At 39.6% G+C, this 21,594-nt stretch overlaps 3 protein-coding genes and 2 pseudogenes across 4 annotated transcripts; 2 read left to right on the top strand and 3 right to left on the bottom strand.

The window, feature by feature from the left end:
* Positions 1 to 1,677: 1,677 nt before the first annotated feature.
* On the bottom strand, positions 1,678 to 8,608 carry LOC122055271 (N-acetyl-D-glucosamine kinase-like). Of its 2 annotated transcripts, none has more exons than XM_042616647.1 (7): positions 8,114 to 8,608; positions 7,026 to 7,168; positions 4,873 to 5,064; positions 3,311 to 3,439; positions 2,423 to 2,592; positions 2,217 to 2,347; positions 1,678 to 1,974 (listed from the first exon to the last, which is right to left on the bottom strand). In XM_042616647.1, exons 1-7 carry the CDS (start codon positions 8,297 to 8,299, stop codon positions 1,870 to 1,872), a joined length of 1,056 nt encoding a protein of 351 aa, XP_042472581.1. In that variant the 5' UTR covers positions 8,300 to 8,608; the 3' UTR covers positions 1,678 to 1,869. The 2 variants fall into 2 exon arrangements, with proteins under 2 accessions (XP_042472581.1, XP_042472574.1); XM_042616640.1 differs by having other exon boundaries at positions 7,026 to 7,173; positions 8,114 to 8,607.
* A 1,321-nt stretch (positions 8,609 to 9,929) lies between these two features.
* On the bottom strand, positions 9,930 to 13,097 carry LOC122037938 (annotated as a pseudogene).
* Positions 13,098 to 16,545: 3,448 nt separating this feature from the next.
* Positions 16,546 to 17,057, top strand: LOC122055296. The gene is given in 1 exon segment (XM_042616667.1): positions 16,546 to 17,057. A coding segment is annotated over 1 exon segment (318 nt). The 5' UTR covers positions 16,546 to 16,739.
* A 411-nt stretch (positions 17,058 to 17,468) lies between these two features.
* Positions 17,469 to 19,423, bottom strand: LOC122055286 (annotated as a pseudogene).
* A 697-nt stretch (positions 19,424 to 20,120) lies between these two features.
* Positions 20,121 to 20,765, top strand: LOC122037945 (F-box protein At1g30200-like). Its single transcript, XM_042597445.1, has one exon. The coding sequence runs from the start codon at positions 20,121 to 20,123 to the stop codon at positions 20,763 to 20,765; it is 645 nt and encodes a 214-aa protein (XP_042453379.1).
* Positions 20,766 to 21,594: the final 829 nt, after the last annotated feature.

Here is a 21,594-nt window from a genome sequence, read left to right on the forward strand (position 1 = left end):
TTTCCACGTTCATTTTCAAGAAAAAGAGAGAGCGTTTTCTAAGAAAATGAAAAATGCAGAAAAGTCATTTTCTGAAAAATGAGAAAATGCGATTTTCTGGAAAATGAAATAAAAATACAAATAAACCAAACGCATATAAACGATAGAATACAAATAGGATGGTTGAAATGAAGGAGTGTCGAGTGTTTTTTTGTATTCGTAAAGTATCTCTAAAACTTAAAAGGAAGTTCTACAAAATGATAATTAGACTTTCTATGTTAGAAGATAAGACTAACATAGATAAGGATGTTAAGGTGCATGTGTGGGCATACGAGAATAGACAGAATAAAAAATGAGAGTATTAGAGAAAAAATTTGCATCTATTGAGGAAAAATTCTGAAAAAATACATTTAAGATGGTACAAACATATACTTAGACGATCAATAAATATTCTAGTTAGGCCATTTCAAATTATGACAAATACGTACATCAAATGAGAAAGAGGAAGACCAAAAAAATACTTGATTAAGAACAATAAAATAAGATAAAATTTATTTAAGTATAGATGCTAATATAGTAGGAGATAAAATCTTCGTAAAATGATTCATAAAATTAAAGACTTGGTTATTATCATGGTAACAAATATAGTATTTCTTGCATATTATAATTTTGCTTGATTTAATTTCAGAAATAAATTATTTTATTTATGAATTAAGAAAATTTAGTTAAAATAAAAAATATTGAAAGAGATGAGAAGAATAGAAGTGTAGGCACGAAGAAAAATGAAAAATAAATGATGATTACTCCATTTTTAAAATTGATTATTATATTTAATATATATTTGGATATAAAATTTATTAGAATAATAATTCTTTTTTTATCGTATTTATTTAACTGTCAAACGTAGCTGAATTGATAGTCAAGTAGTACACTTGTGTTAATAAGTAAGGGTTCGAGTCGTGATTGTAACAAATAACCTTTCATTTAGAAAGTCACTCAGTATGTAATTTATTTCTCTTTCATCTTACCGTTTGATGATGAAAAATATCTGGCGTGAGTGTTATCATAATTTATATGATTGAATTTATTTATGATAAGACATGAATTATTATTTATTCTATGCTACTAATAAGTAAATAGATTATGATTGATTTTAATTAGAGCGTCCACCTTCCTTAACCATTATTGTTTTTATCACAATGTAAAAAAAAACAAAGTCATTCTAATATCATTATCAACTTTGAAATTCACTCTTCGTTATTTACATACTTTTATAACATAAAATATTCTTTAATTTTTTATCTCATTCAAATGTAAAATAAAAAATAAAATTGTATGATTAAAATTATTTAATAAATTAATAAATATATTATTATTTGGCCCAACTACCATTCATTTACATATATTGATTTTACCTAAATATTTAGTTTGCTCTAATTTCATAATCAAAACTTTAATTTACAAATCAAGAAAATTTATTTAAGTTTGAATGAGAAAATATGTAGTAAAGTTACAATAATAAAGTTGTTGTCGTTTGATTTTATGGTCATGAATTTGAATTACATAAATAACTTTTTATAATAGAAGATAAGATTATATATAATAGCTTTAATATAATCAGATCCTTTCCTAAGATCCTGTATTAATAGGAGTTTCGTGCACTAGAGGTTCTTTTATTAGTCTAGCTAGGAAAAATAGTAAAGAAGAAACCAGGATTATATATGAATCTTGTTAAGAACACCAGTTATGAAATACAAATTTAGGCCCAACCAAATTGATTCTCATTTACAGGGAAATCTTTGCAAGAGAAAAGAATGAGTTGTTTACTGGTGATGACTCTCCTCTCTAGTATGCCATTTTTAATGATCATCAGCTGCTATAGATGTGTTACTATGTGACTGAGATTTGAGGGGAATCAGCTTCTTCCTGTACATCTTTAATTCCTCTGATATATCGATTCCAGGCTACTAATGCAGCACCTACTGCTGGTTCTACCTGCAAGAAACAAAAGAACAATCGAAGTATGTCATGGCAGAAACAGAGTTCTGTAAACATGATAGTCTTCTCTCTCAGGAAGGAACAGGATTCTGTGAGCATGAGCCAGGAGTTTGTATGTATAGAAGCTAATATAAATCTAGAGATGGAACTGGAAAGAATCATACGAGGACATTTAAAACAAAACACACACTTGAATGTCAAAATCTAACAGAAGGGAGAAAATATAGTTGATTTCGTACCTCAGGTCGAATAGGTAGAGCTCCTGGAAAAACCTTGGAAATGCACTTCACAACTTCCTTACCAATATCCCATCTCTTATTAGCTTCGAGAACACCGCCAACCATTACGAGCGGGAAAGTCTCCTTGCCATCTGCAATTTAATCAACATGGAGATGTGTGATTTAATAGAATTTTCATTCAGCATGATCAGTATGCCGCACTTCACCTTCGCCACACAATCTCAGTCTCTTTACAACTGCTATAATACTATCTGCCAACTCTTGAACAGAATCACATAGAATCTTATTTGCAACTTCATCACCATCTTCAGCAGTAGATACCACAGTGGGAACCAATGCGGCAATACGAGCCCAAGAAGAATCTGCATAAGTCCACCTGTGTCGTACAGGTAAAAGGGATTGCATGAACTCATCTCAAGAAGTTAGTATTGGAAAAGAACTTCTGTGTCTTTTTTGAAAAAACATACACCACATACATATTGCATCCCTGTGTTGAAAAGAAGCTTGAAGAACATAAAAACAGATGAGAAAATACAGGAAAAAGAGGAATTTATGTAGTATCATTTGACCAGTTTTCTTGTACTTTCAATTTAACTTGCAAATTTAGGTGGACTAATTTAAGAAAATAATAACAATTTCTATTTTTTCACTTTTCTTTCTGATTTTCCCATTTCAAAATTTATCCTTCCCTGTTCATTTCAAGTAAATACACACTACATTCAATGTTTTGGCATGCCAGCGATTAAAATAATTTCTGCAAAAAGTCACATGCTGATCCCGGGCCTCACACAGCTGGCCTCATAACCATTTACAAAAAGATAGATCAAGAAATTGAGTAGGCCACTACATAAGGAGGTATTTCCTTCAGTTTATTCGAGAATCTGACCTTTTCCTATCTCTATAAATTTACCATATAGTGATCAGCTCGATTATGTCATAGGGTTGCCAACGATTAAAATAATGCACAGCTACATGGTTGACTAGTTTTAGGGTTGGTGAAAAATAGTCCTTTGATTACTATACTACCATAGTAATTTTTCATCGGGTGATTACATCATAGTGATCAATATTGTGTAGGAAAGTTGAACTAGTACCCAATCAGTTCATCTGGTGAAGAAAGTTGAAGCATGTCAAGCATACTCTTTGTTAACTTTGTCTGAGGCCCCCGCCCATCGTGTGCCTTGATGACTGCAGTCAATGCCTGAGCAGCAATGCCATATCCACTACATATGGCCAGAATATCAGTAATTCCATGCTTGCATAAGAATAATAGTAATGTAACATAACTAAATCTCTTCAGTCTAGACTACTTAAAACCAGTACCACAAACCATATATTCTTGAGCAAAATCACTCAACATGTATGACAGGTGACAGGTTATCTGAATGCATTGTTCTATAAATTATTTGGAAAACAAAAAGAAAAAGAATATTACATTTCTATAGTCAATGTTGAGTGAGATAAAAAAAATACAAATACAAATATTGTAGTAAAGCTTACTCAACTATAAGGCGAGTAACAAAATAGAAGCTGAAAGTGCCAATCTGGCATAATATACAGTCTGTTTTCTAAACACATAACTAAAGCCTCCCCTCTCTCACACACACAAAGCTTGAACGTTTTAAACACCAACACAGTATGGTGATTGAGCTACAAAATATTGACTGAAAGAACTGACATATATACTCACAACCTGTGTTTTCTAAACGCATACACTCATCTACAAATCTCTCTCTCACACACACAGTGTGCGCGTGCACACCACCACCATCACCACCACCACACACACATACACAAAGACACCTAGAGAAGACTATAAGGTGATTTAAGTTACAAAATACAAGATGAAAGAGCTAGCACAAACACACACATCCCTACACTCGACTGTTAGGTGATTTGAGTTACAAGATACAAGCTGAAAGACACAATCTGACACACTCAAGGACACACCTGCGCTCAACTATAAAATGATTGAGTTCCAAAATAATCTGAGAGAGAAAACATAATATCAAATTGAGACCAACAAGTAGTCATATATTATCAATTTACACCACATAATATCAAATTGAGATAGACAAGTATCGTTCCAATGTTATCGGATGTCTCCGAAGACAAGTAGTCGCCTTTTGCCACCACGAGATAGACAAGTAGTCATATATTATCAGTTTACTTGCACTGGATCATAAGGAATAACAGATCCATACAAGACCAGTAAATCTATCATTTAGTAGATTTCATAGATTTATATTGAAAGAAACATCCATTTCCAAATGCGTCAGACTATCAAGTTGGAAGCCAAAGAAGAGCTAATAAAAGTTGCACTTCTGGTTATCCATCTTCTATAACTACATTACTTCTCTGACATCCTTGTTCTATTGCATGATATTTCATTTGTATGTTCCATCTCATCAGTGAACACCTCCAAAATCCATTAGGTGCAGTTTGGTTTTCTTTTTATTGCAAAATCCATCCCTATCTAACTTATGATATCAGTATAAACTCTGCCAAGAACAAATCATCTTGAATGTTTGATACATTTACAAAGTAGGAAAAAATATCATAAACATATCGTGTTAGACAATGTTATGAATCATGAATGTTGCAAGCCAATCATGTTAAGAACAAAACTAGATCAAAGATAAGGAATAAGCATAACCTCCCCCAATCCCCTAAAACTGGTCCTGCACCAGCTGCTCTGGCTTGTTTTCCATCCTCTGTGAATGCATAAGCAATGGTTCCTGTGCCTGCAATTAATACACATCCATGAAGCTTGCCCATTGTTCCACTGGCCATCGCTGCAACAGCATCATTTTCAACATAGAATGCAACTTTATCTGGGAATATATTTCTGTTAAATGAGACAAAAAAAGAAGCTACAATATTCAGATTCAAATCAACAAGAGTGCAGGGTCATATTACAGACAATTAATGAATAATTTCAGAAAGTTGAACAATCCTAAAAAGAAACTTCCTTGCTCTACCATGTTCCATGATTGGTAGATTTTCTACAAAGGTAAATTGATCTCCCAGTAATATATGTTTATGACAAATACATAGTTCATAAGTAAATGGCTAGCATAATAGTTCTTTTCTCTTCAATTTTTTTTTTTAAAAAGAATAAAATAAAATAAAATCAATTATTGTTTTTCAATACTTACATATATCAGAAACAGAAGACTTGGGAGTGCATCATTGACCTATACATGTATATGGATATGGAGGAGAAGATAAATGTTTTAATTAACCAATTCTGTTCAAATTATCTAATCCATCTTTTCTTTCAGTTGGTCATATTATAGAATCATTTTTCTCCCAAAAAATCCTAACCACGCTGAGAATACTTGCATCATAAATGCCATGTACTGACAAACAAGTATATACTATTGTTTCACAGAAAACAAACAAGTAACACCTTTGATTTGTTTGGCAGTGAATTTCAAAAATCTAAAACTAAAACAGAAACTAATGTAGGATAGTGTAATAACTCAATCTATAATCATCAAATCCAGTTGATTCTGAAAATTCAGCATGTCAGATAATAACCAACAAGCAGTCTAAAAAAACCTTTACATGAAATCATCAAAGATTTCAATTTTATTTGGAAAGATCAATGAGCCAAACTAAATTTTGGTAGAAGTTAATGAATCTAAGTTCCTATCACATTACAAGTAATGAATTTCAACTATCTGAAGTCAGGAATTCTTAGATCATTGTTGAAGTCTATGTAAGGCTATATCACTAGCAAAATTCATAACTTCTAAATCATATTTAATTATGTTTGGTCCCCCATTTTCGATTCCAGTTAATTTGACTTGTCTAGCGATCTATTGGTCACATTTTAATTGACAAAGTACCTCGCGTGAGTCTTAATTGCACACAACTAGAGGTGTAAAACATGCTCAATGCAAATGGTCCCAAAGTCAACTTGCGTTGCTGGAATCACCACACTTTCTTTCTCATTCCTAGTGGCCCAGTTCATTGAGCCTCACATGCTCACATCTCGAAGTGCTTCATTTGGTCATGATCCCACTATGTAGAGGGAATTGATGCTTGACTCAGACCAAACAATATACCTTTTGCAACTGTTCAACTAAGAATATTTTTGTTACTACTCTACAAAATGCCAACATCCTCATGTCTCCCAGCTTCTCCCAGTAAAGAAGTCTGCCAAAAGACAATAAATAGCCAGTCGACCAGACCTTAATCATGAATAAAAACTAGTGCTTGGAGGGTAATTGAGAAATATAATAAAACAGTAGTTCCTGCTGTAATAAAAGAAGACTACAATGACCTACCAAGAAACTTCTGTAAGAAATTTCAGATATATTTCATTATATTCTCAAGTTAACTTTTCCAACAATGTAGCTTAGTTGTCCCTTTAGCTTTTAGCTATCTGAGAGATCATTCTCCTCTTAGAAATGTAAACCGTAGTCAAAAGGGCACTAAGCATGGCTTCATAAACCTGGTACTTTCAAGTAGTCGAACCAACCTAAACAAATGCACAGTAGCTTCTAACAAAGCTGCCGTTCCAAGATCTATGCTAAAATGCTCTGTATGACATGACTGTTATTTTCATGCATTTGAGACTTTAAAAATCAACATAGTACTAGGTGAAAAGAATATTACAAGAAGTAATCTTTCATACTTCATAATCACAATGTATGTCACTCCCTTCAAATAAATGTTGCAATTATCTTTCGAAAATAACATTGCATATCCTTTAGAACAAATTGCCATTAATGGAATGTCAAAAATGCCCAGGAAGTGAAATAAACTACAAAAGCCTTTCTGGCGAAAATATGAACAAACCTGAGCCAGTTAATTATCCTCTGTTGATCTGAAGGATGGTTAACTCCAGATATAGCCAAGCAAACTGCCCGTACAGATGAGCGACTACAAGAAGCTTTTGAAAGAGCTTGGGCCATAACATCCTCTAGGGTCTCCCTAGCAGCCTTTTCTACATAGAATTCATATGGAAGTTAGAACCCTCCTAACAGCCATTAATTAACCAGAGACGCAGTCATCATTCATCTCAATATTACCCATAATGCAACTAATAAAATCCGATGAAACCCTCACTGATTGAATGAATTTAAATTAGCACTTTGTTATTTTGTATGGAAACAACCAAAATAGCAACCAGTACAACTATGGACTTAATTAATTAAGAAAAGATCTACCACAATCATTTTGTTTAGCCATTGGCATTTTTTTTATCTCGGTGGTACACCAGAATACTTTCCTTGCAATAGTTTATATAGACTGAGCCAACAGCTTAAGCTAAAGAAAATTTTCAAAAGAGAAAAACTTAGGCCCTGACAGAACATGAGACCATCAAATGATTGAAATTATAAAATGATCCTCAAACATTTGGTCATTGTACACGACATTTCCAATCAGAGACTAAACTCAGGCAGTAGTTTTAGGATATGATAATTTTTTTAAGAAAAAAAAACAAAAGAAAAGGCATGAAATTTTCCACTCTCAAACAAGCTGATACCGAAAAGCGGATGCCAGTTAGGTGCTAGGAATTAGGACTTAGGACTTTGCATTTCATATTTAATCACCAGATATAAAATGAACAATTCATGTTGTGATAGGAATAAAATCTGTTCTACTATGTCATCGAAAGTTTTTCATCTCGTATGACATGATAAAGATATTTTTTTTTTTAGAAAAAAGGTATTTTACATTGTTACTACTTCCTCTCCAGTCTCAACACGTTCCAAATCCTTTACCAAAATGGTCTCGGACGTACATTCTCTTCAATGTGAAGAGAGTGCATGGCCAGATTATTTGATCAGTCTGGCAGAAAAGACAAAGTTGCGACCTTGAAAATCATTAGCATCCGAGAAGTCAAGGAGGACAGAAAGGAACAGGGAAAGGGGAATCGGTACCTCCAACGGAATTGTGATTAGAGCATCCACCAACGGCTCGGGAAAGGACAGCCAAGGGCTGAGGAAGGGGCCAGGAGGCCGGAAGGCATACGCACAACGTGGAGGTGGTGCCTCCATCGACGCCGAGCACGACGCCCCCGTCGGGACTCGGCGGGACCTGAGCCTCGAAACCCCAAATCTCCCCATTCCTATACAGCTTCATGGCCTCCGTGTTTCTCTCCCACAGCACCCTCTTACCTCGGCGTAGATAAACGAACTCGGAAAAAGCCTCAAAAAGAAACAAACCAAAACTCTGGCGACCTCGTCTTCCTCCGATTCGCCGCGCCGAACCCACTCACCGCCGCACAGAATTCGACCTTGAGAAGGAATCGTAGAATCGATCGCACACAATCCTTCCTTTTCTTTCAAGATCATGGGTGAAGGAGAGGGAATTGGATTCGCGTCAAAGAACCGTCGAAGGAAGGAGACGAAGAAAGGCAGTGTTTGGCGTCTACAATAGAACAGTAACAGGCTGGCGTCTACCAAGCTAGTCCCACGCTAAACCCTTCACACAATCTCGTACCCCGATTGTGTGGGGTCCTGTTTGCCACGCGTCATTAACTCCGTGGTTATTGTCTCGCATTAGAAGGAAATCTCGGGTGCGTATCGTTGAACCTCGCGTAAGTTTAAGAAACCGTACGCGACAGCTACGAGCATTCGGAAGAAAGGGAAACTTTGATTTTGCCCAAAACATTTTGCTTATATTTTACAAAATGCTCATTATAATTTTTAAATTATCAAAAGATCGAATTCTCGAACAAACTCTTATTATTATTATTATTATTATTATTATTATTATTATTATTATTATTATTATTATTATTATTATTATTATTTACTTCTATTCATTTTAATTTATTCCGCACTAGTAAGCCTGACCCGCCTATCAGGACTTACTACATTCAATGGACCTCCCTTCCCATCCAGGATGGTCCAATTAGTTTTGGGCTCGGCAGCCACATTGGGGGTCAAGCTGAGCTGATTCTTTTAAAATGTTCATTTCTAATCTTACCAGGTTAATATTCACTAATGATCCTCTTGAGAAAGAGACATCGACAACTACATAAAGTCAACGGTACAAAATAATAATTATCTTCATGTATAGAGAGGTTCATACGTGTGATCAGTCATGAAACAGTATTTTACTAGTGTGGTCGTAAATACCACTTGCCCCCTGAGCTATCATGGTCATCCATATGGATCTTCTTTGGATAAGGCTTTATAAGTCTTCATACTGATAGGTAAAGTTAGAGCTTGCAAAGGTTTCTTGTTTTTTCAGTTCTTCCTTTTCTAACTCTTTATGTTTCTTGGTGTCCCTTCTTTGTCTTGAGTATCGGAGGGTAAAATTGTCAAGGTTGACCACTAACATTCATTGATCTTCAAGTCTTCATACTGATTAGAGAATGAGAACTTTAATAATGGGACAGGGTGGATTCCATGCGGCCACCTTTTGCTCCAGTTTATCTTATGATAGAGATATTTAAATTTTAAAACAAGATGACTAATTTTAAGGGTCGATATGAAATTTGGTGAGTTGGACACGATATGGGAAACGGCCTAAGTCACGAGCTTCGACGAAGTGAGGTAGGTAGTAGTGGGGAGTTGGTAAGGCCATATATAACTAATCAATTAATACGAAAATGACTTTTAAAATCATTTTATTAATTATTTATTTTTCATAAGTTGATAATTTGGCCATATATAACTAATCAATTAATACGAAAATGACCTTTAAAATCATTTTATTAATTATTTATTTTTCATAAGTTGATAATTTTTAACTCATCATAATCAGGATCTCGAATTCCTCTCCCAGTAGGAGCCCTAGCCCCTTCATCTCCACCACCCCGAACCTTCCTTCCTCTGCCTCTTCCACGCTCGCCTCCACCTTCCTCGTGTTACCTTGCGCCGCCACCGAAACAGAGCTAATCTTCCTCGCCTTCTCCATCTCCATCCCCAGCACCACCACCTTCTCCACCACCATCCCCTGCTTCGCCGCCCAGTCTCCGTTCACCACCTCTGACTTGATCCTCACGTCCCCTCCGCCGCCGGCCGCCACCTCACACCCGAACTTCACAAGGCTCCACTCTCCCCCAGCCGCCTCCGCCATCTCCACCGACTCGCCGTCGTCCACAAACACCTCCCCGCTCGCTGCCCCTCCCTCGTCCTGCACCACCAACACCTCGAACGGCGTCTTCCTCGCCAGCCCCGTCGTCGGCGCCTCCCCCTGCATGGCCACCACGCTTCCACCGCGAACGTGCACGTTGATGCTGTCCTCCGGCGCGTCCAGCGTCAAGTGCCTGCCGGCGGGCGCCTGCACTGCCGGCGGGCGCCTGCACTGCCGGCCGCGAGTAATTGAACAGGTCGAACCAGTTGCCTCTCGGGAAGTAAGCGTCGACTTGGGTCGTGTAGTCCTTCAGCACCGGCGAGACGAGGATTCCGGAGCCGATCATGAACTGCGAGCTGATGCCGTAGGTGGAGGTGTCTTCCGGGAAGGCGAAGAAGAGCGGGCGGGCGATGGGGGCGCCGGCGACGTGGGCCTCGTACATGAGCGTGTAGAAGTGGGGGAGGAGGCGGTACCGGAGTCCGAGGGCCTTCTTCGCCGCCGCGGCGACGGAGTCCCACAAATAGAGCTCTTGCGGGATGGAATGGATGTCGGAGTGATCCCTCGAGAAGGGATAGAATGCGCCTACCTACACAGAACGAAGATCATTTTGCACCCTAATAATTCTGAATTTTCAATTTAATGCTTTTTAAAAAAAATTCTCCGATTTTAAAAAATATTGCATTTTACCTTTGTGATTTATAAAATAAAAGTAAAATAATTTCCATATATTTAACCTTGTGTTTTGTAAATTATATGGATAAAATATAATAATTGAAAAAATGAGAGTTAAAAAGATAAATAAAATATTGGATTTGGATATAAATTTCTCACCTGAATCCACCGCCGGCATAGCTCTTCGTTGGTGTCGCCGACGAACCCACAAATGTCGGCTCCGACCATGGGAATCCCAAACAGTCCCGAATTCAATATCGCCGGAATCGAACGCTGGAGGTCATCCCAATTCGCGGAGTTGTCGCCGCTCCAGTGCGCAGCGTACTTACCCGACCCAACGAACGTCGACCTACTCAACACGAACGGTCTCTTCCCGGTCGACTGGACCAGCCCGTCGACGGTCGCCATCGCCTCCAGAAGCCCGTGGAGATTGTGCGCGTCGTACTCCGACACGTTCCCGAAGTGGACGGCAGATGCCGGCACCGTCCTGACGTAGATGGGCCGGCGACCGCCGGCGTTGTTGATGGCGTAAGGTGGGTTGTCCAGAGAGTTCAGCGGCGGCGAGGTGATGAAGTTGGATATCTCGTTCATGTCGATCCACAATCCGTCCACCGGAAGCACCGTCTTGAGGAAGTTATCGATCTCTCCGGCCCAGAATTCAACGGCGTTGGGGTTCATGAAGTCGGGGAAGTAGACCGGCCCCGGCCACACACTGCCGAGGTAGTTGCTTCCTCCTCTCTTCAAGAACACGTCCTGTTTCATCCCTCTCAGGAATGTGCCATACGAGTAATTGACATTGATGCCTAAAATTTTCAATCCATTGTTCTAAAAATCAGATTTTGTTTCGTACGATCGCAAAAAAAAGAGATTTTTGTTGATTAATTTATTACCTGGATCGATTATGACAACGTACTTCTGGCCGTTCTTGTGGAGGTTGTCGACGAACCGGTTCATTCTATCCGCCGGAAAGTTGACCGGATCCAGAGTAAAATCTTTGTATTTATCCATGTAATCGATGTCGGTCCACATCACTTCGAGCGGTAAGCCGGCGTTGGCGTACCCTGCGACGACGCGCTCTAGCTGCGAAACGTCGCGATACCCATACCTGCACTGGTGGAACCCGAAGGACCAGTAAGGCATCGCCGCCGGCCTGCCGACGAGCTCTGTGTACTGATCCATGACTGCCAATGGCGACGGCCCGGAGAAAAAGTAGAAATCTAGGACTCCTCCGATCACCTTGTAAGTGATGTACGATCCGCCGTAGACGACGTCCATGCCGTTGCTGTTTAGCAGCAGGACTCCGTGGGAGATCCCCGGCGAAGAGGTGGCGTTGGAGGAGGACCGGACGTCCATGTAGAAAGGGTGGGAGCCGTAGAGATTCTGGTCGAGGGCGGACGACGGGATGTCGGAGTTCCAGAGCGTTAAGGTGTCGCCGGCGACAAGCTTGAAGGAGCGCTTGGTGTGCTCGCCGAGGCCGAAGAGGGAGGCTCGGTCGGCAGGCAGTGAGGAGGTGAGCTCCAGGTACTGGTCCTTGAAGACGAGGGCAGGGAGGGTGTCAAAGAGGACGTCGCCGGTGGAGCGGCGGGAGACGGTGAAGGTGAAGGGGGAGGTGGAGTGGAGGGTGAGGAGAAGGTCGGAGTCAGGGGTGGAGAAGACTCTGCTTCGCGGCGATGCCGGAGATGAGTTCGCGTCAAGGAGCGTTAACAGTCGAGGGGGAGACGGCGGAGCTTGTGGGCGGGGGAGGACGGTCGGAGGGATCTCCCAGCGCCGGTTATCGGCGTCGGTGATTCGGACACGAAGGCGATCCTCTGTCTCGTAGCTGCGCACGAGAAGACAAAGAATGGTCAAGAAGTCAACTTAAGACATTTGAATGCGTTGACTTTGTTTATAATGGCAATGAGTTGACCTAGCAAAAAGATACAGATTCGGTAAATCTACTCCATAGGCCGGCGTTCCCTGGATCAACTTGAGCTTCGCAGCCATGGTCTTCCCTGAAGGATCAACGTTGACCGGCCCGAGGTTGTATCCCTGTCCATTTGCTGCGGGGGCATGTGAAGCAATGCACGAAATGAAGGCAAAAGACAGATAGAAATGCAACGATAACGATGAAAGAAGGGAAAAGCGACTTGATTTAGTAGTAGAATCTAGCACGACTTTCCTCCTCATCGTGAGTTTTTTTAATGTATTCGATGGAAATCTATTTGTGACTGTTGTCGAGGCTTTATAGGATCTCGTGTGTGGGACCCCAAGAAGAGATAAGGCGGCCCCTGGATTGGGTTGTTGCAATTTGGAATGGGCAAGCCTCATTCTTTGATGTCATTGTCGATAACTCAAACTTTAATGGCAACAAATTCCAGTTACACCGTGAAATTAAATTTATTTGGTTATTTATTTTTTCCTTAGCATAGAGATATAATGTTGTGGATAGTATATATTATTTCTGATTAATATTATTTTGATTAAATTGAATCAATGTTTATTAATATTTAAATAATTTTAATTAATATAAAAATAATTTTTATCTCAAAAGGGTAGAAATGACACGATGGATATGGTGGATTGGTGATTGACTAGTGGACGATCTTTTTTTCTAAGAAGAAATTTTCCGTCGATCCTGCGCACAAGGAGATAAGTCAATAAAACGTTAGCGCCCAGAAACAATAGGAGAGTCCCTCTGAAACTCAAGTCAGAACGAATCCGGATGGGTGGAAGAAGAACAGTAAGAACATGTGCGCGAGAATAAAGTTACAGATGTTCAGAGAACGCACCTTTGTCACGGAGAGGATTCCCTGTTTATATATCACCTCTCAAAACCTCCACAATCGTGAGGTGGCAATGTGTCTTAGAGTTTGTTAGGTAATGCGTCATAATTATTCGAGGAATATTTCTTTTACCCACATGTATATACCTCTTTTATCATTTATAGCTTCCATTACAGCTAAGATTGATAAGAAAATATATTGTCATGAATGATTTGTTGATGGGAGACCTTTTTTTCTAAGAAGAAACTTTTCTTCGATCATGTGCACAAGGAGACAAGCCAATAAAATGATAGCGCCCATAAATGACGGGGGAGTCCTTCTGACGCTCAAGTCAGGACGAATTCAGACGGGTGGAAGAAGAATAGTAAGAATATGTGCACGAGAATAAAGTTACAGATGTTCAGAAAACATACCTTTGACACGGAGAGAATTCCCTATTTATATATCACCTCTCAGAATCTCCACAATCATGAGGTGACAATGTGTGTAAGAATTTGTTAGGCAATGCGTTATAATTATTCAAGGAATATTTTTTACCTACATGTATACCTCTTTTATCATTTATAGCTTCTATTACTGCTAACATTGATAAGAAAATATGTTGTTATGAATGGTCTGTTGATGGGAGACATGATGGTCCTCAAAGAAGTTTCCAAAATAATATTCTCTGACACATAGTTGTTATTCTGATAAGTTGTTAGAATGTTATCTACTAGGTATATCTCGGTCGGTCCTTAAGGTTGGTTGTCTGTACTGAGCTGCTCGATTACATTTTGTATAGTATGCTCTGTTATGTATTGTATTGCATGTATCTTGGTCGGCTCGTAAGGCCAACTGCCTTTATACCTACCTCAACATTAAGCCGCCCAGTTATGTTCTGTACAACATTGAGACATTTGTTCGGAGAATAATATAATGCCTTATTCATGTTAGAAATCAATTTGAGAAATAATATGATGCTCTGTGTTTCCTGAAAGTTCATCTGACCATCTATGCTTAGCTAGAATCTATCTCAGTAGTTATTTGAGGATAAATATTTCAAAACTAGCTAGCCTTTTATCCGACCGGGCATGCATAGAGGAATTGACAATCCTCGAGGAGGCCAACCCATACTCTAACCAATTGTGAGGACCTTTGGTGGTTTGCTAGAGGGGGGGAGGGGGAGAGAGAGAGAGAGAGTGAATAACCCTTGCACAAATTAAATAAAACAAATACCTTTCTCGGACTTATAACTTAGAATAACACACTTGTATAGATAAATTAAGAAATAAACTGAAAAGACGTAGACACAGAGAATTTTACTTGGTTACAACCCGAGAGATTGTTAATTCAAGAAATAAAGTCATACTAATTTCTCTTTCAAGCGAAGAAGTCTCTTTACAGCAATGAAGCACAGAAAGACGAAGCTAAAATAGACAAAGAAGCGTGTACAAGTGTTGTTTCATAATTTCTTGTTGTATTAGCTTCTAGGAGCAGGACTGCTTATATAGTCCTGTTCGGAGGGCTTGGAAGGGTTCCAGGCACCTGAAGGGGATAAAATTGTATCCCCTTCTTAATAGATCGTGGTTAAACGCGATCCGGATAAAATCTTATTCCGAGCGTCCGGACCATAAAAGTCAACCAAGTTGACTTTTTCCAGGGGCTTCCGCTCCGATTTCACTCGCCTCGGTCTGGGTCTTCCGCTCCAATTCCTCTTGCTTAGGTGATCTCAACCATCCGAAATAGGGCTCACCTGAACCCAACTTTCGACATTCTCGATCAAGCTTCCGCTCCTGGCTTCTCGTCCCTCGGAAACATCGCGCGCCTCTTCGTTCGCCCACGTACTCTTTCGCAGCACCTCGTTTCTCAGACGCACCGAGCCCGTCGGCTTTCTTCCGTACCGTCCTTCCCGCTAGCTCCATATTTTACTCGACATCTTGTGCTCCTAAGTTTCTGCACACTTAAACATAAGATTAAACACAATAGGATCTAACATAACTTATTTGATCACATCAAAACAACATTGAGATACCAATACCAATCTTATGGCTGAGATGGCTTGCCTAGGAGGCCGATAATCTCAAAACCCTGATCGACTGTTAAATGATCAAACTCATTATCTTTTAAGTGGAGTACTAGGCTTTATATGTTTAATCAGCTTAAAAGCTGATTAGCCACTGCTCGTCCGGCTAGCCTATTACTTAGTCGGATCTGGACGACCAATTATAGCAAGAGATGTTCTCTTTTTGACATAAATCACTACTATCTTGACTTTAACTTTCACGTCATCTCCCAAATATGCTCATCATAATTTATATCGGATGTCATGATTGATAACTTAAACTTTAACGACAACACTTTCTAATTACACTGTGAAAATAAATTTATTTGATTATTTATTTTTCCTTAGCACAGAGATATAATGTTGTGAATAGTATATATAATTTATGATTAACATTATTTTGATTAAATTGAATTAATTTTATTAATATTTGGATAATTTTAATTAATATTAAAAGAATTTTAACTATAATTATTTAATAATTTAAAATATATTAAAGTAACTTTATTTTAATTAATATTAAAATAATTTTAACTATAATTATTTAATAATTTAAAATATATTAAAGTAACTTTATAACGATATGGAACAAGGATATCATGATTTTAACTGCAAAAAAAATAAGCAGCTGCTCCTACGATCTTATCCCCACGCCATGCTGCTGCTTCAATTCAGTTCCTGGTTCTTATCTGCATTTTCAAAAATCACAGATTTTTCGGAACAAACTGTATGGGAAAAAAAAAAAATCAGCTAAACGACTAGAGATATCAGAAATGCAGATAAGAATACAAATTAATGAGTACATTTGCAAAGGTCAAGGTTGATCTCGATATCTATCACAACATTGCACACACAGGTGGAGAACTAACTAGTTTCTTAATCGAAGCCCACAAGTGCAGAGATAACTTACTCGGTCGGTTCTTCTTCCTCTTCTTCTTCTTCCTCCTCGTACACCTCTTCGCTGTGGCATCTTGGTACTGCTGGTACTCCGCCACAAGATCATTCATGTTGCTCTCGGCCTCGGTGAATTCCATCTCATCCATACCCTCTCCGGTGTACCAGTGCAAGAAAGCCTTTCGCCTGAACATGGCAGTGAATTGCTCGCTGACCCCCCTGAACATCTCTTGGATGGAGGTCGAGTTACCGATGAAAGTGGAAGCCATTTTCAGTCCCTTAGGCGGCATGTCGCAGACGCTGGATTTGACGTTGTTTGGAATCCACTCCACAAAGTAGGAAGAGTTTTTGTTCTGAACATCGAGCATCTGCTCGTCGACTTCCTTGATGCTCATCTTCCCGCGGAACATGGCTGAGGCAGTTAAGTAACGGCCGTGGCGAGGATCGGCAGCGCACATCATGTTCTTGGAATCCCACATTTGTTGGGTCCATTCTGGAACTGTCAGAGCCCGGTATTGCTGCGATCCCCTAGAGGTCAGGGGTGCAAATCCTACCATGAAGAAGTGTAGGCGTGGGAAAGGGATGAGGTTTACAGCAAGCTTTCTGAGGTCGGAATTGAGCTGCCCAGGGAAGCGAAGACAGCCTGTGACGCCGCTCATTGTGGCGGAGATAAGGTGATTCAGATCACCGACTGGCACAACGAGAATATACATCAGACTAGAAATGCTAAGAGCTAGAAGTGGATAACTAACATGTAATTGAAACTTTGAACATGCTTACAAGTAGGATTTGAAAGCTTCAGCGTGCGGAAGCAGATATCGTATAATGCTTCATTGTCAAGGACCATGCACTCATCAGCATTTTCGACAAGCTGATGAACCGAGAGAGTAGCATTGTACGGCTCCACGACCGTATCAGACACCTTTGGTGATGGGAAAACAGAGAAGGTTAGCATCATTCTATCTGGATACTCCTCCCTAATCTTAGAGATAAGAAGGGTGCCCATGCCAGACCCGATTCCTCCTCCCAAAGAATGGCAAACTTGAAAGCCTGAATAACAACATGATACATTGATTGCAAATTGTTGCTCTGTTGATGGCACCAAATACGCAGAATACTAAATGAGAAAGAAATAACATCACGTTTAGGGGCTGACATTGTTAGTCAAAACAAAGCTAATCACATTTAGGGGCTGACATTGTTACAGATATTGCATTTATTCAGCAGCCGATGTCAACGAAAGCTAATCACATTCCAAACTCATAAGTCCCACTTAATTAGCAAATGTGGGGATTAGGAATCAAAGATAATTTATATTAGGACAAGCAGCAGAAATTTGTAACGTAAACTGCTCACTTTGATTGGTAGTTTTACTTTCCATTCCTGTTCATGCAAATTGAAGAAACTGCTAAAGGACACATATTTGATTGTCAAACTTAGAGTAGTTGCGCAACTTACTGAAACTGAAAGTGAAAGCCAGGCCAGTAAACATAACCAAAAACTCAAATGGAATTTAATCTTTGTACATATACACCAACTCAAAGATCTAACAGATCTACCCTGTTATGTAAAGAAATCAGTAATCACAAAACATAATAACACTACTACTAAAGCATACAATCATATATTAGAAAGGCAAAAGAGGCAAACATAAAATGTTGCAATGGCAATGGATGTTGTCACAAAGTTAATTGGATATTAACAAATGATACCTTCAAGTACAATCTCATATGTCAAATATAATTAAGGAGTCAGGATAGCTACGCCTTTTCTTTACAAGCGCAATTTCAGAAGAGTAAAAAGAGAAGCAAGCAAGAAGTGCCCACGTGATGGTTATAAGAAGAAAAACAATTTTTTAAAAAAGATCTCAGAGTAGAATATGCAAATAAGTACAAAACCTAACATTATGTATTCACATTTGTTAAATCGAAGGAAAAACTATTGTAGAATTGAGTCTCCACTTATTTCACTAAAAACATGCATTTTTTCAATGTTTTAAGCAGCAAGATGCAACTCATAACAAGCTCAACGGAGGGGGAGAAAAAAAACTTTAAGTTCATAAAACGCCTAAAAAATGGAAGATTGCCTTGACACATTATCTGAACAATTCCAACATAAATCGAAAATCAAAAGATCCATTTAAAAAATGCAGATCTAACAAATATCATACTTATTCAAGAAGAAGAAGAAGAAGAAGAAGAAGAAAACTAAGTCATACCCTGCAAGCAGTCACAATTCTCCGCTTCCTTTCTCACAACGTTCAGGACCGAATCAATGAGCTCCGCTCCCTCAGTATAGTGTCCCTTGGCCCAGTTGTTCCCTGCGCCGGACTGTCCGAACACAAAGTTGTCGGGACGGAAGATCTGGCCAAACGGCCCAGATCTGACGGAATCCATGGTTCCCGGTTCGAGATCCATAAGCACAGCACGAGGAACGTAGCGGCCGCCGGCCCTCATTGTAGTAGACATTGATCCTCTCGAGTTGCAGGTCGGTACCACCGGTGTACTTCCCGGTGCCATCGATGCCGTGCTCGTCACAGATCACCTCCCAGAACTTGGCCCCGATCTGGTTCCCGCACTGCCCGCCCTGAACGTGGAGGATCTCCCTCATCTTTGACGGTCGCCGGAGCTTCTGCGACGATGTAGGGTGGTTTCGGATCGCTGGCGTGGAAGGAAGAGAGAGAGAGGAGCGGAGCAGCGAACGGACGCGGAGAGGGGAAACGGAACTGACTCGTGTCAGAGATCTGGAATGTCTTTTATAGCGAGGTTAGATGCGGTCTCCAAACCGCCCCGTTGCTTTACCTTTCGGTCACGAGAGATCTCTGTCTTTTATAGCGAGGTTCAGTTTTCTTATCTGATAACTTTATTTAAATTTTTTAATATATATATATAAATATATATATATATAAAGAATAATTACACAGTAATAGTATTTTAAAAAAAAATATTTAAAATTCTGACCGTTTTTGAGTTACCTATTTATCCACAATCTTCATCTTAGCCTTGATCTTGCTGCCGCCAAGAACCATTTTTCTCCTTCCACTTCCATGCCGTCCGACCACGCTTGATCTTGCTGCCGATTTCTTCTCTTTCCACACAGCCCGATCACATTCCTGCCATCTCCTCTCCTGCCACGCCCATGGCGGACGAGGAAAAAACGGAGATCGACCACCACTCAGATGCGGATGAGAAAATACCGGCGGATGAGGAAACGGACGCGATCGACTACTTCGAATTCTTACCTGAGGATTTGATTCATAAAATCTTTAGCCTAATAGGCGACGCCGAGGTCTTGGGTCGCTGCTTGCTTGTGTCCCGCCGGTTCAAATCCTTCGCCCAGATTGTGCCCGCCGTCACCGTCCGTGCCGATTTCATCCAGCCCACCTGGTCCTTGACACGCCGACGCGTCCTTAATACGCCTCTCCTGCCGGTTAATTCAAAGGTCTTCCTCCTCGATCGCGTCACCTCATACTCGCCTTTTCAGCGGATTTCGATGCATCAGGTACTCACCAATTTTAAGAAAATTAAACGCCTCCACTTAGAGCTTCCTGTTTCTGAAATTAATGTCCTAGACGGCGGCGGCTTAATTTTAAAATGGAAAGTGGAAATCCAGTCATCAGCCGATCGATTCGCCATATTCACGGCCACTGAATCATCAAACCCCGACGATCCGTATCCGATCGGACTCGATCTGGAAGCCTATGGCAATGACCGCAAGTGGAAAGGGGAGGCTTGGTTTTTTACTGCTCTTGCTGCTGCTTGGGCACGGAATCATTGTCTCAGTAAAATCGTCGCCGATTACCCGGCGCTGGAAACCATACTCGTCACAGATGCTAACGGGCAAGGGGTGCTTGCCTTGGACCTGAAGCAGGGCCCAAACGTTTTCAAAAATTCATTGACGACTTGGTTGACATCAAAAGACATAACTGTATGGATTCTTCCAAAATTGAAGTTACCTGGAGGGATGGTACTGGATGAACCAATTTTAATAGCTAGAGACACTTCTACAGCGGACACAGTGGATCTATCCATCAGGAACGGTGATAATCACTGGATCCTCAACTCATTTGAGGAGCCATTCAGGACTGCAGTCAACATGATGATGCAGAGCGAGCTGCTTTTCATAGAAGAATTATAAGGCAACTCTGTCTGAGAGACTGGAATTTTGTGGCAATCGAAACTCAATGTTCCTAAGCATGTAAGGTTTAAGTCCGTCTCTTGTGAAACTGTCATCCTACCTCTACCTTTTCCATCTTGCACAACTACTGTTCTCAGCATTTTGCTGCAATTCAGCTGTTCTAAGGAGAAATCTCTTTTTTTCTTTCAGTTGATAACTGTGCATTTCTTTATATGCTTTTATCTGGGAGGGAGGGAGCTTTCCCTGTCTTGTGCCTTAACATGGTGCTAGGAGCTTTCTTTAACTGTAATTTACAACAGAACACCAACAAAAAAAAAAAAAAATCCAAAAGATTTCAATGTTGTCATCATGGGCAAATCATGTTTGTCACAATTATTTAGGTTGGCTATAAGGAACTTATTTTCTATTGAGATCTATGAAAGATAATATCACTACACAGTAATATTTAAATAAATAAATGTATTTATTTATATTTTATTGATTAATATTCTGTTTAACCTTAACCGGTAGGTCTCTTATACTTTTTCATTTTAAATGTAAAATCTATTGATGATGTTTAAACAAGTTCATACCATTTCAATTTGTTTTCTATTTCCATGTATATATTCATGCAAATTGTACAGTGTATTCCCCTTTATATCTTGGAAATGTGCACATGACACCTCATGCAAAAGATATTAGGGTTGAGTAACGTCTATGGATGTGTGACCATTGTTGCAACAGTTATTGTGGTGGAATCCTGAAGATGAGCATACAAGGATCTCATTTCCCATGACTTTCTGGTATTCAACTTGTTACCTGTGGATGTTATGATCTGGATATAAGTACT

The sequence above is a fragment of the Zingiber officinale genome, chromosome 1B (genome assembly GCF_018446385.1).
Source record: "Zingiber officinale cultivar Zhangliang chromosome 1B, Zo_v1.1, whole genome shotgun sequence".
Lineage (NCBI taxonomy): Eukaryota > Viridiplantae > Streptophyta > Magnoliopsida > Zingiberales > Zingiberaceae > Zingiber > Zingiber officinale.